The sequence below is a fragment of the Zonotrichia leucophrys genome, chromosome 24 (assembly GCF_028769735.1).
Source record: "Zonotrichia leucophrys gambelii isolate GWCS_2022_RI chromosome 24, RI_Zleu_2.0, whole genome shotgun sequence".
Taxonomy (NCBI): domain Eukaryota; kingdom Metazoa; phylum Chordata; class Aves; order Passeriformes; family Passerellidae; genus Zonotrichia; species Zonotrichia leucophrys.
The window spans coordinates 3,422,804-3,438,817 of record NC_088193.1 but is presented as its reverse complement, the minus strand read 5'-3'; the positions used below and the strand labels follow the sequence as shown (position 1 = coordinate 3,438,817).

General features: G+C 45.3%; 1 protein-coding gene across 2 annotated transcripts in view; it reads right to left on the bottom strand.

Moving 5' to 3' along the window:
• Window positions 1-16,014, bottom strand: part of UBASH3B (ubiquitin associated and SH3 domain containing B) — a 99,278-nt gene that overhangs the window by 19,178 nt on the left and 64,086 nt on the right. Inside the window, exons 2-5 of one of the 2 annotated variants that reach the window (XM_064731954.1) lie at window positions 7,988-8,041; window positions 6,225-6,411; window positions 5,635-5,833; window positions 769-938 (exon numbers count right to left, since the gene is read on the bottom strand). In XM_064731954.1, the coding sequence (XP_064588024.1) occupies window positions 769-938; window positions 5,635-5,833; window positions 6,225-6,411; window positions 7,988-8,041 (610 nt within the window). Of the gene's footprint in view, window positions 1-768; window positions 939-5,634; window positions 5,834-6,224; window positions 6,412-7,983; window positions 8,042-16,014 lie in introns of both variants that reach the window. The other variant, XM_064731955.1, reaches the window with a different exon arrangement.

The window sequence follows — 16,014 nt, the reverse complement described above, 5'->3', positions numbered from 1 at the left end:
TATGGATATTGATCTAGTACCGATATCCAACTGTGACGGACAAAAACCCTCTAACAGTTTAAAGTTAGAAAGTGTGTGTTTATTGTGGGATAGCTCCCAAATACACACCACAATTTACAGGTGATTACAGAGCCCTTTTATCCATACAGGTATTGAATACCCAAAATACAAATGCATATTCATAACTTTGGTACATCCCATTCCCTGCTTCCTATGGTAATTAATTCAAAAGTTATTAACCATTCGTAGTTTGTTCCTCAAAATGGGTCAGTGGTCCCTTTCATGGGGAGGGGTCCCAAAATGAGGAAGTCAATGAAGTCTTCCTCGTTCTGACCTTTCTACCTTTTCAATGCAAATCTGACAAATGAACCCTGGGTAGAACTTCCATTCCCATCTTCAACTGGTTTTAGAGCAGAGGAGGCCACAATTGTCTCATGTTCCTAAAAGCTCTTTATCAGTTTCTGTATTCTTCATTATAAACCCAGCTAACCCAACATTGTGCTGACAAGCAATCAATTATTAGCTAATTATTAACTCTTAACTTCATCAAGGCCTACCCATTGATTAACTCCAATAGAGCTTATCTCTAACTAAAACCTCAGCTCCTCCAAAACCCCTAAACTCCCCAAAGCTTATGCCTCGGTGGGAGGAGCTGCAGGGCTCTACTAACTCCAACAGAGCTTATCTCTAACTAAAACCTCAGCTCCTCCAAAACCCCTAAATTCCCCAAAGCTTGTGCCTCATTGGGAGGAGCTGCAGGGCTTTTACCTCGTGGTTGACGAAGCGAATGTCGCGGGAGAAGATGGCGGCCACCCAGTCGCAGCCCAGCTTGACGTCGATGCTCTGGGCCAGCTTCTCCAGCGTGGGCAGGTGGCTGCTCTGGAAGTGATAGGCCAGGGTCACGTGGAGCTGCTTCTTGTGGGGCTCCACGTGCACATCTGCAGTGGGGAGAGGCGTGGGGTGAAAGTTTGGCAGGAAAGTCTCACAGATGTCTGCGCTTGGCAGAAAGATTTTTGAATGTGGAGCCTGAAGATTTCATTTGAAAGCAAATTTTGATAGAGAAGGAAAGAATTGCTGAGCCAGTCTCGCTGGATAACCAAGGAGGCAAAGGGTGTGTTAGTTAGAAGGGGTTTTTATGGCTTAGAGCAAAGGATAAACCCACCCCAAACAAGAAGATGTTTTTGCCAAGCAGAAAGAGAGCACAGGCAAACAAGGCAGCAAATGTGGCAAGTAGAAAAAAGGTCTCAGAATTTTCCACTGCAAGAAAACTGATAAACAACTTCTAGCTTCAACTGTAATGTACTGACTGTTAGTGATTGGAGAACAGTGACATGAATATGGAAATTACAGCAGTTATGATAGGCTAGATATAAAAGTTAAGGTATAGATTGGTTCTGCTGTGTTAAAATGCTCAGCAAAGAAAAATGTATAATGCAATTAACCAAAAGAAAAGTATAGAATGCATTGTAACCAAAAGAAAAATATATAATGCATTGTAACCAAAAGAAAAGTAAATAATGCATTGTGACCAAAACCAAAGGGTCTCCAGGCCTGCCTGCAGCTGGAGCTGACACTGTGGGCACAGGCTCTGTTGCCCCCAACCCTGGGCTCCTGTAACATCTTGGATGGAATAAACTGCATTTTGGATACAATAAACTGCATTTTGGATACAATAAACTGCATTTTGGATACAATAAACTGCATTTTGGATACAATAAACTGCATTTTGGATACAATAAACTGCATTTTGGATACAATAAACTGCATTTTGAAGAGCTGCCCGGAGTCCTGCAGAGATGAGGGTTGAAAACCCCTTTGTGCCAGGTGAGTGACTGCGGCCTCTAACAGAGCTGGACGTGCAAAGACGCTCAAGTGGAACAAACCAGAGCTCAGCTGGAAATTGGGAGTGTGAGGCTGTTGCTATCATACTGGGGACAGCTGAACAAAGCAACACAGGCTCCAAGGTCTTCTCAGAAGGCAACAGCAAATTTTATTAGACATCCCATTCTTTTATAGACTGCTCTGAGAAAGCTGGACCTGGTGGGTCCTCAATCAACACCCCTCACCTCAGTGGCTAATTAGGAACAACACCCTTCTTGTAAACATCAAATGAGTAAACAACGAGCTCAAAACATCAGCTGCTAAGATTAAAGATTATTTTAATTCTTTCTCTGAGCTTTCTCAAAGCTCCCTCAGAAAAATGCCTGGGAAAATTTATCTGACTTTCTCTCTGAAAATTTATCTTTCTCTCTGAAAGTTTATCTGACTTTCTCTCTGACCAGGCTGCCAGCATCCACAGGAGGTCTCTAATAATGAAAATTATCAGAGATGTGACAATCCTTATTGCAGCTCTGGACATGCAGGATGTCCTGCCAAAAAAAAGAGATTTTTTCCAGGTAGGAAATCCAGGAGGCTTTAATGAGCAGCTGAGGATCTTTCCAAAATAAGCAGGTTCAAAAGCATGATTTTCATTCTCCCTCCATTGTTCTCTCTGCTGCACTGAATTACAAACCCATGGAATTTGCAGGCTTGTGCAAGTTCATTAAATCTTTTCCCTGGACATTGGTTGGATTATCAGTTTAGCCACTGAGGGTGAGGTATTCCCAAAATGTGGAAATGTAATAATGATTCAAACTGATCCTGCAGAAAAAAAAGAATCTGCATCAGGGGATCATTCCAGGTGAAAAGATGTGAAATATTTGGGCTCTTCCAGTCGATGTGGAAATCACAGGATACATTGTTTGCACGTAATTTATTCATGCTTATTCAAGCAAAAATTGCAATTAGATTTGACTGATTATTCAGTCACAATTGCAGCTATTCAGAGGCTTGGCTCCAAGCGCCAGCCAGGGCAGCTTTGCAAGCTCATCCATCTTTTTTGTTGTTGTTGTTTTTCATCAGCAATAAAAAATATGTTCAAAAAACAAACCCAGAGACTTTAATGTGATAACCCGACCAAGCTGTGGCTGCAATGCACCAATTGCCTTCCCCTAAAAGCCCCAATTTGGCCTGAATTGGAGCAGTCTTGGGGCAGAAGATTGTTGGAAGCCACCAATGCTTTTTATTCTGGGTCAGGGGGATTTTTTGGATAAAAATCTCATTTTTGGCTGTGCTGGAGGGAAACACTGATCCCACTCTCGCTGGCTGCAGTGTCCTTGGACCCACTCAAAGTCTGCCTTCCAAAATCTTCTTTTTAAAGATAAAATTCCTTTTCTAAAGGGAAGGGATGTTCTAGATCAGGTGAAAGCAACACATTCCAGAGGTTCTGGACCCTTCTGGCTCCCTGCCCTGGAGCAGGGACAGACCCACAGCATCCCTGCAGAGCTCTGAGTGCCTGCCCAGCATGGGAACAGCCCAGGAATGCAGAATTTGCTGCATTTTGGTGCATTTAAACTCCAGGATAAACCTGGGACTAAATGGGGAAGGACTAAACCAGTTGTGCATTTAAACTCCAGGATAAACCTGGGATTAAATGGGGAAGGACTAAACCAGTGGTGTTTTCCTGGAGTATAAACTCCAGGAAAAGCCTGGGATTAAACGGGGAAGGCCCAAAATCCAGTTATGAATTTAAACTCCAAGATAAATTTGGGATTAAATGGGGAAGGACTAAACCAGTTGTGCATTTAAACTCCAGGATAAACCTGGGATTAAATGGGGAAGGACTAATCCACTTGTGAATTTAAAGTCCAGGATAAATTTGGGATTAAATGGGGAAGGACTAAACCAGTTGTGCATTTAAACTCCAGGATAAACCTGGGATTAAATTGGGGAGGAATAAACCAGTTGTGCATTTAAAGTCGAGGATAAATTTGGGATTGAATGGGGAAGGACTAATCCAGTTGTGCATTTAAACTCTAGGATAAACCTGGGATTAAATGGGGAAGGACTAATCCAGTTGTGCATTTAAAGTCTAGAATAAACCTGGGATTAAATGGGGAAGGACTAAACCAGTAGTGTTTTCCTGGAGTATAAACTCCAGGAAAAACCTGGGATTAAATGGGGAAGGACCAATACAGTTGTGTGTTAAACTCCAGGATAAACCTGGGATTAAATGGGGAAGGACTAATCCAGTTGTGCATTTAAAGTCCAGGATAAATTTGGGATTAAATGGGGAAGGACTAAACCAGTTGTGCATTAAACTCCAGGATAAACCCGGGATTAAATGGGGAAGGACTAATCCAGTTGTGCATTTAAAGTCCAGGATAAATTTGGGATTAAATGGGGAAGGACTAATCCAGTTGTGCATTTAAACTCCAGGATAAACCTGGGATTAAATTGGGGAGGAATAAACCAGTTGTGCATTTAAAGTCCAGGATAAATTTGGGATTAAATGGAGCAGGACTAAACCAGGCCAAGCAGTGATGGAGGGTGGGAGGATTGTCCAGTGAGATGTCCCAGTGCTGCCAGGGTGTTGTGATTTCCCATTTTGGGGGTGACTGGAGGATATTCAGAGGTTGTTCAGCAGTGGAGAGGATGAGGTTCTGGTTATTCCCTCTCCAGAAGCAGGAGAGGATCATGGAGGACCTGTGAGCTCTGAGGTTGGAAAGAGCAACCAACCAACCAACCAACCAACCTGGGGTCTTCCCCCAGAGCCCTCCTCACACCTCAGAAATGCAGAGAAAAAACAACCACGGCCTTGAAATGGCCGAGGAAAGTTTTGTGGCGGTGGCTGGAGGCGGCGAGAGGGGCAGGAAACAGCTCAGAGCAGCTGTGAAAGGGTAAAGAACCACCAAATGTCAGCTTCCCCTCCAAAACAGCGCTGCAAACTCAGGGTGAGACATCTCCCAGGTGAAAAGGCAAAGCACCCGCTGGGGTGTTCGAGTTTTCACTTAAAAATCGGGGATTTGCTTTTGAGCTTTGCTTCTTGGTGGCAGCAGAGCTTTGGGGCTCTGAAAAGGCCAAAATATGAGCTTTGGAAGCTGCTTTGCTTCTTCATGACACCAAAGGTTTGGTTTTTCTGACACTGCCCAAAATGTCCTCCTTCATAGAAACAAAGTTGCTTTTCTAATGCCCTTCACGCTTCAAAGTTTTGGTTTTCTGACAATGCCCAAACTGGGCTCTCATGGCATCAAAGTTTTAGTTTTCTATCAATGCCCAAGCTGAGCTCTTTTGGCATCCAAACTTTGGTTTTCTGACAATGCCCAGGGTGAGATACTTCATGACACCAAAATTTTGGTTTTCTGACAATGCCCAGGCTGAGCTCTTTTGGCATCCAAGCTTTGGCAATTCTGACAATGCCCAAACTGGGCTGTTATGGCATCAAAATTTTGGTTTTCTATCAATGCCCAAACTGGGCTCCTCCATGGCTTCAAAGTTTTGGTTCTCTATCAATGCCCAAACTGGTCTACTTCATGGTTTCAAAGTTTTGATTTTCTATCAGTGCCCAAGCTGAGCTCTTTTGGCATCCAAACTTTGGTTTTCTGACAAGGCCCAGGCTGTGCTCTCATGGCATCTAAACTTTATTTTTTCTGACAATTCCCAAACTGGGCTGTCATGGCATCAAACTTTTGGTTTTCTATCAATGCCCAAACTGGGCTCTTTCATGACCCCAAACTTTGTTTTTCTGACAGTGCCCAGGCTGTGCTCTCACGGCATCCAAGCTTTGTTTGTTCTGCTGCCAGAGCAGTCCCTCACCTGCTTTGGAAGCCGCCTCTGCAGCGAAGTCTGCAGCGAACTTCTTGAGCACCTCAGCACTGTCCTCCTTGACGAAGAGCCCGATGAAGTTGGAGGACGTGTAGAGCTCCAGGGGCAGGGGCGCGGGGAATTTGCATTTCCAGCGCATCACCGTGGCCTGCAGGGCTTCCGTGAGGGCGTCCACCTTGCTGTCCTCACACTGCCAAGGAAGCAGCACAGGAGGGCATGAGGGTGGGTGGCAGTGGCCTAGCTTTCCCCCCATGCAGTGAGAAAAAGCACAGGGGCATGGAAAACAAAAATAAAACAACAACAAAAGAGAAATCTATGTTTAGAAATCCTCGGCCCCTCCCTTGTCCTCAAAGCAGGATCAGCTATCCCCAAGTAACCTCCTCAAGCTCTCCCCACCCATTCTCACACCGAGGATCACTGCAGAGGATGAGAATTCTGTCTTCTGCTGCTGCTCTTCCCTGAAAACAACAGCTTAAAAAACCAATTCCCTCCTCCAGCACCCCCTAAACCAGGATGAAATCTCCAGGCCGAGCCCGGCAAGGAATGGCTGAGGGAGAGAGGGGAGAGGAGCTGTGCCTTACCATGAAGAACTGGCAGAGGGTGATGTGGGGGAAGATGTTGTGGGCCTTGTTCTTGCCACAGATCTGCTTGGACTGCTGCCAGAACTCGGAGAGCTTCTGCGCCAGGGGCCCGGTGGGGCGCAGGTACAGCACGTACTCGCGGGGCAGCGAGTCGTCCAGGAACGGGTCACCCACGTGGGAGAAGAGCCTGGCGGGCAGAAAGAGCTCCTGAATCAATAAATAATCATTGGAACCCAGGAAATTCCTCTGGCTGCCCTGGAGGGCTTGAGGCCCTGCCCAGGGGGCTCAGAGTCCTCAGCACAGGGCCCAAAACCACTGTGCCTTTGGTTTTTACCCACGGAAAAAATTACCAGCCTTTATATGAAGAATTACAAGTCAAGAGAGTTTAGGTGGAATAATAGTTAGTTTGTCACGGGGTGAAAAATAGATTTTTCTGTCTGGGTTGTTTCTGCGCTCTAAAAGGGAGATGTGACTCTGCAGAGCTGTCCCCTGAGGTGTGGCAGTGAGTCCTGCCCTCCCAGAGACGCTCTGGCTCTGCAATGAGCAATTTCTGGGATTTCCTCTGCCCAGATCCCAGCCCAGAGCTCTGGAGGATCTCTCCAGGTTCCATCACCACCCTCAGGGACTCTTTTCCTTCATGGCCTGACCAAGATGAAGGAATTTGGGCGTGCCTTGTCCTTCTTCCTTCTTCTTCTTGGACTCCATCTTCTGCCGTGCTGGTGGCACTTTTGAATTGGTTTAGAATAGAATCTCTGTCTAACACAGGTGATGGGTATTGGGAAGTAATTGTAAATATTGAACACGTAGTTTTTAGTATGAAAGATAACACCAGTGTGCCTCAACCTGACCTGCCAGCCAGACCTTGGTGGGTCCGAGAAAGAATTTTATAGATAAGAAACAATAAACAACCTTGAGAATGAGAATTGAAAAATCCTGACTCCTCCTTCGACTGTTGGGCTGGGGAAAAGAAGCTTGTACGTATCTCAGAGTCACTGTGACCAGCAGAGATTCTGAGAGATAATCACAGATTTTCTTCCCCCAACCAAACCAGCTCCCCCTGTGCTGCCACTCATTGTCCCTCCATGGGAAAATGCAGCTCTGGCGGGTCAGGCAGAGCTGCTCTGCCTCACTTACAGCCCATTAGCACTGCTCAGTAATACAGAAAATTGGGTTTTACTTTCAGCCTGATGCTCTGAAGATCTAAGCCAGGTCACTGCTTCTGCCTTTTGTGCCTTTCAGAGCGCAAAGCACAGGGAGGAGAGCACAGGAATCAGCTGCAGAGGGTGGGGGATCCTTCTCTCCCCTATTCCCTTTCCCACCTGTTTGGGAATTTATTCCCCCCAGTGCCTCCTGTTAAGGGCACCAAAGGGATTTAACAGAGCCCACTCTCCCTGCAGGGCCCTGCCTAATGATGGTCCCTCTGAACAAAGCTCTTATTCCCACATATTCAAGGACTTTGGCCAAAACCCTGGGGACTAAAATGTGACAGGCAATTACAGAAACTGCCTCGACCCTCTGCTGACTCAGTCACCTCTGCTTAGTCATTAAAAAAACAAAAAACCCCAACATTATTATAACCCATTTGCTGCAGATCCAGGCTCATTTCCAGCACTTAAACAGCACCTCAGTAACACATAAAAAGGATGTTTTTATTTGCAGGTGCTTTTCACACAACACCCCTGTTTAAACATCCCACATTCTAATGGTTAAACCCCAAATTCACCATTTCTGCTACTTTTGAACATTTATTACTTCATACCAACCAGTCGCATGCTGCTTGAACACTCCTTCCTCCTGTCGATGCCAGCGCTTTTTGTCTGCAGAGAGAGCAAAATAAAAAGAGAATTTCAGTGCTGCTGAGTCCATTACTGTGTGTTTGGACATTTGTGAGATGCTCTTTCCAATTCTCCAACCCCTGAGGCGTTTTTATTGGTTTTTTTTGGATATGCCACCTGTGAAATCCCAATAAACTGAAGGGCAAAGTCAGGCAACCAGCACAAAATATGAATTATGCACCTCTGGGTTTTCCTACTTCCCCACTTTTTCTTCCATGCACAGAAGCATGGAGGAATTGGGGTTTCTTTTAAGGGACTATGTTTTATTTATATAAATATAAATCTACATATAAATCTAAATATAAATCTATAATAAATCTATCTGCATTGCAATAATATGCCATTCTGGGGACATGCAATGCCTGCCCCACAAGCTCACTCACAAAAATGAAGCTCAGACAGAATTCTGTGCAGAACAATGCAGCCCTTCACTGACAACTGCAAATCAAATTAGAAATGGTCCTAAAAATTAGCAATTAGTAGAGAAACACCAGCATTTAATGGTGTCTTTGCTGGCAATTTCAGCATGAAACCCTAAAAGTTTGGGTCTGAAAGTGCAGGAGTTGCAGTGAGGGGAAGAAAAATTCAACAGCCACGAGAGGGCACACACAGAGATTTTCCATCTTAGAAAAGTTCCCTTTAGTCCAAAAAGCTCTTCTGCTTCTTTCCCTTCAGGATGCCTCTAAATCCCTTTTCCCTCCAGCTGGGAGCACCCAGCTCTCCTGTTCTGTGAGTTTTCTGAGCAGACCAGCCCAAATCACAGATTTTAACACGGAATTGTGTTTTCCACGTGCTCCACACCAGCAGGGAAAGGAGCTGTGGCACCTGGGACAGCCAAAGGGAGGGATCCACCCAGAACCCAAATGGAGCAAGAATTATGAGTGAAAAAAGCAGAAAACGACAGAAATTTCAGGGTTATGAGGCAGAGACAGGAGCTCAGCTGGTGAGGGTGCAGAATTGCCCATTTCCCCAAGGGAAAGGGAGCAGATCCAAGCTCCAGCCTGTGGGTTTGGGGTCAGGGAGCCTCCAGGACTTGTGGCTGTGCTTTGTCACCCCTTCTGTCACTTGTGGCTGGGCTTTGTCACCCCTCGTGCCTGCAGTGGAGCCTTTCCCAATGCCCTGACACCCCCAGGGCACCCCTGAGTATCACCCCCAGCCCCAGGGCACCCCTGAGCGTCACCCCCAGCCCCAGGGCACCCCTGAGCGTCACCCCCAGCCCCGGAGCACCCTGAGCGTCACCCCCAGCCCCAGGCACCCTGAGCGTCACCCCCAGCCCCAGGGCACCCCTGAGTGTCACCCCCAGCCCCAGGACATCCCTGAGTGTCACCCCCAGCCCCAGGACACCCCTGAGCGTCACCCCCAGCCCCAGGACACCCCTGAGCGTCACCCCCAGCCCCAGGGCACCCCTGAGCGTCACCCCCAGCCCCGGGACATCCCTGAGCGTCACCCCCAGCCCCAGGGCACCCCTGAGTGTCACCCCCAGACCCAGGACATCCTGACGTCCCGCCAGGCACCTGACTCACCCAGCCAGACTCCTGAGCGTCACCCCCAGCCCCAGGGCACCCCTGAGCGTCACCCCCAGCCCCAGGACACCCCTGAGCGTCACCCCCAGCCCCAGGACATCCCTGAGCGTCACCCCCAGCCCCAGGACACCCCTGAGCGTCACCCCCAGCCCCAGGACACCCCTGAGCGTCACCCCCAGCCCCAGGACACCCCTGAGCGTCACCCCCAGCCCCAGGACATCCCTGAGCGTCACCCCCAGCCCCTGGCATGTGCTGTTGACTCAGCTGTGCTCAGCCCTCCCCACCCCTTGAGCACACACAGCTTGGTTCGTTTGGAGGGGTAAGAGGAAGGCAGAGAGATAATGCTGATAGTGCTGATAATGATAAAAAAACAACCAAAAAAAAAAAAAAAAGAAGAGAAAAACTGAAAGGCTGTGTTGCAAATGCGTGATGATGAAAACACTTCCTCCCCAAGCTGTTTTGCTGCCAGAATTCCCTGGAGATCAGCAGGGCTGGGCCCTCTGGGAGGATGGATTTGGTGGGTTTGGGGTGGTGGACGCTGTGGGTTGGGGCTCCTGCCTGGCTGACCTTGCTCTGCTCTGGAAAATGTTCTATGCAAAGCAGAAACTGCTTTGGTTTGGAAAGCAGCTCAGGCAAAGGAGCTGAAACAGGAGGAGGAACTCTCTAAAAGATAAAGGGGGAACTCTCTAAAAGATAAAGGGGGAACTCTCTAAAAGATAGGGGTGAAGTCTCTAAAAGATAAGGGGGAGCTTTCTAAAAGATGGGGAACTCTCTAAAAGATGGGAGGGGGCTCTCTAAAATAGAGGGGAGAACTCTCTAAAAGATAGAGGGGAACTCTCTAGAAGACAGGGGGGGACCTGTATAAAAGATAAGGGGGAACTCTCTAAAAGATAAGGGGGGATCTCTCTTAAAAGAGAAGGGGGATCTCTCTAAAAGATGAGGAGAATCCCTCTAAAATACAGGGGGGCCTCTCTAAAAGATATGGGGCACCTCTTTAAAAGATAGGGGCGGCCTCTCTGAAAGATAAAGGGGAACTCTCTGAAGGAGAAGGGGAAACTCTCTAAAAGATAAGGGGGGATCTCTCTAAAAGAGGGGGGATCTCTTAAAAGGATACAGAGACAGAGGATATTTTAAGATAAGGACCCTCAAAGAGTGATTCTCTTGGGTTTATTTTTTTCTGTAGGATATTTTATTTCCATGACCCACTGAGTGTTTTTTTTTTATTTTCTTGTTGTATTTTTATATTCAGTTGCATTATGATTTTTAAACATGCATGAATGAGTCTCTGAAATGATGCTGATAACTGGTAAGTCTCTGAAAATCCCACCCTGGAGAGGACCCATCCTCCAGCTGCCAGGCCAAAATCAGCTTTTTTAGAAAGCTGAGTTCCTCAAAACTGGTCCCAGCCATGCAAAAGTGGCCTGATTTCCACAACTGCTGAGTGCAGTGGGAGCTGGAAAACACATCCTGCTCCTGAGAAAACCAGGTCACTTAATTAGGTGACAAATTATGGCTTAGGTGCTCACATTTCCTCACGCTGGGCAGCAAATGTTGGCTGCAGCATTGTAGAAAAAAAAAATAAATTATGACTCAGATGAACCAGAAAAGAGGAAAAAGTAAGAAAATGACTTATTTTTCGGAATTTACTGGATGGTATCACTGAGTAACCATTTCTGGTGAGGCAAAATGGGTTCAGGAGATTTGTGCAGCATTGCTGGTCCCCTGGGGCACCCAGTTCCTCTTGGCTTCTGAGATGAAGCGCAGGGAAATCATTTAAAAGCACCCAGCAACATGGAATAACCATTTCTAACAGAGGTTCTGTGCAAATGCAGATCTGGAGAATTCAGGGGAAGAGGAAAGAAAATCCTTACAGCAATGGCTTCCAAATGCACAGCAGGAAGAAATGAATGGGTTTGATTCTTCCACTTGAGGTGGGAGACACCAAAGTGTGTTGGAGAATTAAATGGGTTTGGTTCTTCCACCTCAAAGTCCTCCCCATGACACTCCTCAATGTCAGGGCCCAAGGAAAACCTTTCCCCACTGAATCCTTGGTTAAACAGGGTGAACTAGGCAGGAAATATCCCAGCTAAAGAGCTGACCCAAAATATTCAGCAGAACTGGGATGAAGCGCAGGGAAATCACTTAAAAGCACCCAGCAACATGGAATAATCATTTTGAACAGAGGTCTGTGCAAATGCAGATCTGGAGAATTCTGGGAAAGGGGAAAGAAATTCTCCTCTGGGGAAGAGGAAGGAAAATCCTAACAGCAATGGACTTCCAAATGCACAGCAGGAAGAAATAAATGGTTTGATTCTCCACTTGAGGCGGGAGACACCAAAGTGTTTGATGAATTATTGGGTTTGGTTTTTGCACCTCAAAGTCCTCCCATGACACTCCTCAATGTCAGGGCCGAGGAAAAACCTTTCTCCATGAATCCTTGGTTAAACAGGTGAAATATGGCCGGAAATATCCCAGCTAAAGAGCTGACCCCAAATCTCCAGAGAATTAGGATGAAGCGCAGGGAAATCACTTAAAAGCACCCAGCAACATGGAATAATCATTTTGAACAGAGGTTCTGTGCAAATGCAGATCTGGAGAATTTGGGAAGGGGAAAGAAATTCCGCCTCTGGGGAAGAGGAAGGAAAATCCTAACAGCAATGACTTCCAAATGCACAGCAGGTATTTTATTCAGCAGGAAGAATTAAATGGGTTTGGTTCTTCCACCTCAAAGCCCTTCTCATGACACTCCTCAACTTCAAGGCCCAAGGAAAACATTTGCACACTCAATCCTTGGTTAAACAGGGTGAAACATGGCCAGGAAACATCCCAGCTAAAGAGCTGACCCCAAAATTCCAGAGCTTTGAGGATGAAGTGCAGGGAAATCATTTAAAAGCACCCAGCAACATGGAATAATCATTTTGAACAGAGGTTTGTGCAAATGCAGATCTGGAGAATTGGGGGAAGGGAAAGAATTCCTCCTCTGGGGAAGAGGAAGGAAAATCCTTACAGCAATGACTTCCAAATGCACAGCAGGAGAAATAATGTTTGATTTTCCATTGAGGGGAGACACCAAAGTGAAGAATTAAATGGGTTTGGTTCTTCCACCTCAAAGTCCTCCCCATGACACTCCTCAATGTCAGGGCCCAAGGAAAACCTTTCTCCACTGAATCCTTGGTTAAACAGGGTGAAATATGGCCAGGAAACATCCCAGCTAAAGAGCTGACCCCAAAATATTCCAGCAGAACTGGGATGAAGCGCAGGGAAATCACTTAAAAGCACCCAGCAACATGGAATAATCATTTTGAACAGAAGTTCTGTGCAAATGCAGATCTGGAGAATTCGGGGGGAAGAGGAAAGAAATTCCGCCTCTGGGGAAGAGGAAGGAAAATCCTTACAGCAATGACTTCCAAATGCACAGCAGGAAGAAATAAATGGGTTTGATTCTTCCACTTGAGGTGGGAGACACCAAAGTGTGTTGGAGAATTAATTGGGTTTGGTTTTTGCACCTCAAAGTTCTCCCCATGACACTCCTCAACTTCAAGGCCCAAGGAAAACCTTTCCCCACTCAATCCTTGGTTAAACAGGGTGAAATATGGCCAGGAAACATCCAGCTAAAGAGCTGCCCCAAATATTCCGGGAATAGGATGAGCGCAGGAAATATTTTAAGCACCACACATGGTATATCTTTTGAACAGAAGTTCTGTGCAATGCAGTTGAAGAATGGGAAGGAAAGAAATCCGCTCTGGGAAAGGAAGGAAAATCTCAGCAATGTATTCCCAATGCACAGCAGAAAAATAAATGTGAGGGTGTCCAAAGTGTGAGATTAATGGTTTGGTTCTTCACCTCAAAGCTGTCCAACACTCTCACTTCAGGCCCAAGGAAAACTTTTCCCCATGAATTCTGGTTAACAGGGTGAACTTGGCCAGGAAACTCCCTAAAGAGCGACCGGTTTTGCCAGGAAAATTTGCAAATTATGCATTTAAAACGGTCATGTGAAGTAGGAAAAAAACATCCCAAATTTCTGGGCCAGAATTTCTGAATTATTCTGCACCGAGAACGGCCACATTGAGGTGTTCTCTAATGTGCTGTGACCAATCCTCAACATGCACATCACTCTCCCCAAAAAGAAATTATATGATTCTGATTCATGTTTGATTTGGGTGACCTTGCTGCTTTCACTAAACAATGCACATTCAGGTTTTGCAAGGAAAATTTCTTATGCATTAATGACTTGGTTATGTGAAGTAGGAAAAAAATCACCCAAATTCCTGAGGTGCCAGAATTCTGAATTATTCTGCACACAGAAACGGCCACAGCAAAGTAGAAAAAAACCACCCAAATTCCTGGGTTCCCATAATTTCTGAATTATCTTGCTGCACAGAAACGGCCACATTGAGGATTCTCCAAATGGTGCTGATGACAATTCACTCAGCCCCCAAAAAGAAAATCATATGATGCTGCTTGTGTTCTGATTTGGGTGACCTTGCGCTATAAATAGGCCAAATGGACAGTGAAGAAATCACAGGGATGCAGTTCTGTGCCATTAGGATGTTCCTTTCTCTCATGTGGGAAGGAGAAAAAAAACAACACAAATCCTGGTGTTTTTGTGAAACTTGATTGCAACGGGAAATGCCCAGTGAAAGAAAAACCACCCAAATTCCTGGGTTCCCATAATTTCTGAATTATTCTGCACATAAAAACCAGTGAGGTGTTCCTAAATGTGCTGTGCTCCTCTGAATCCTCAACGTGCACAATTCACTCAGCCCCCAAAAAAAAATAATGAGCTGCTGTGTTCCTAAATTTGGGTGACCTGCTGCTTTCAACTGACAAACTGCACCTTGAGGAAGGAAATTGCAATGAAAATTTGCTTAATTTGCATTTGATGTGACTTGGTTATTGAAGTAGGAAAAAAATCACCCAAATCTGAGTGCACGGATTTCTGAATTAATTCTGCACACAAATAGCCATATGAGTAGGAATAGAAAAACACCCAAATTTCTGGGTGCACGAATTTCTGAATTATTCTGCACAAAACGGCCACATGAGGTGCTCTTAAATATGTGCTTGTGATCAAATCACTTCACCACCCCCAAAAAGAAAATCATATGATGCTGCTTGTGTTCTGATTTGGGTGACCTTGGTGCTTTCACTAAACAACTGCACATTGAGTTTTGCAAGGAAAATTTCTGTGCATTTAATGACTTGGTTATGTGAAGTAGGAAAAAAATCACCCAAATTCCTGAGTGCCATTAATTTCTGAATTATTCTGCACACAGAAATGGCCACAGTGAAGTAGAAAAAAAACACCCAAATTCCTGGGTGCCATAATTTCTGAATTATTCTGCACCCAGAAACGGCCACATTGAGGTGCTCCAAAATGTGCTGTGACAATTCACTCAGCCACCCCCCAAAAAAAAATCATATGATGCTGTTTCTGTTCTGATTTGGGTGACCTTGGCGCTATAAATAGGGCCAGGACAGGAAGAAATCACCAGGGATGCAGTTCCTGTTTGGGCCAGGGGGTTGGGGATGTTCCTTTTCTGCATCTGGGAAGGAAATAAAACAACAAAACCCCCGCGGTGTTTTTGTGAGGAGAGCGGCTCTGATATGAGAGCGTGGCAGGGGAATTAATTAATTAATTAATTAATTAATTAATTTCTCTCCCTTCGTTTTAAGCAAAATAGAATTTAATGAGTGTAAAAAGTCTGTGATTTCCATTCATCTTCAGCACAGTTTAATGTTTCCCGGAAGTCTGACCACCTTCAAAAGTTAAAACTCGGCAAAAGACAGATTTCACTTGCAGAAAATTGTACTTAAAATTTCAATAACCTCTGAAATTCTCTGTTTTCCTGCCTGGTGGCACAGAGAGATCCCTGCTCACATTGAATTTAGTGAGTTTAAGGGATAGAAATTCCCTTTTCCCTCTTCCCAAGGGATAGAAATTCCCTTTTTCCCTCTTCTGCTTATCCCCAGCTCTGCAATAGTGAGTAAATAGTAAATTATTATATAAATTTCCCTTTTCCCTCTCTTCCCCTCTGCTAGCAGGGAAGAGAGGGAAATGGGAAATATATATAATAATTTGTGTTTGTCTCTTCACAGTTTCGATGTTCCTTTTTTTTCAGAGGATAAGCAAACTGCAACCTGGCAGAAAATATATTTAATAAAGTGTGTTTGTAGTCTCCACAGTTTCAAATATTCCTTTTTTTCAGAAGACAAGCAAACTGCAGGGGAGCCACAGGAGGAGGAGGAGGATGAAATGATGAATTTTATGTGCAAAGGAGCATGAAATGGGAAATATATATAATAATGTGTGTTTGTATATCCACAGTTTCAGAGTTTCCTTTTTTTCCAGAGGACAAGCAGACTGCAACCTGGCAGAAAATATATCTAATAATATGATATGATATATGATATATGACATACGATATATGA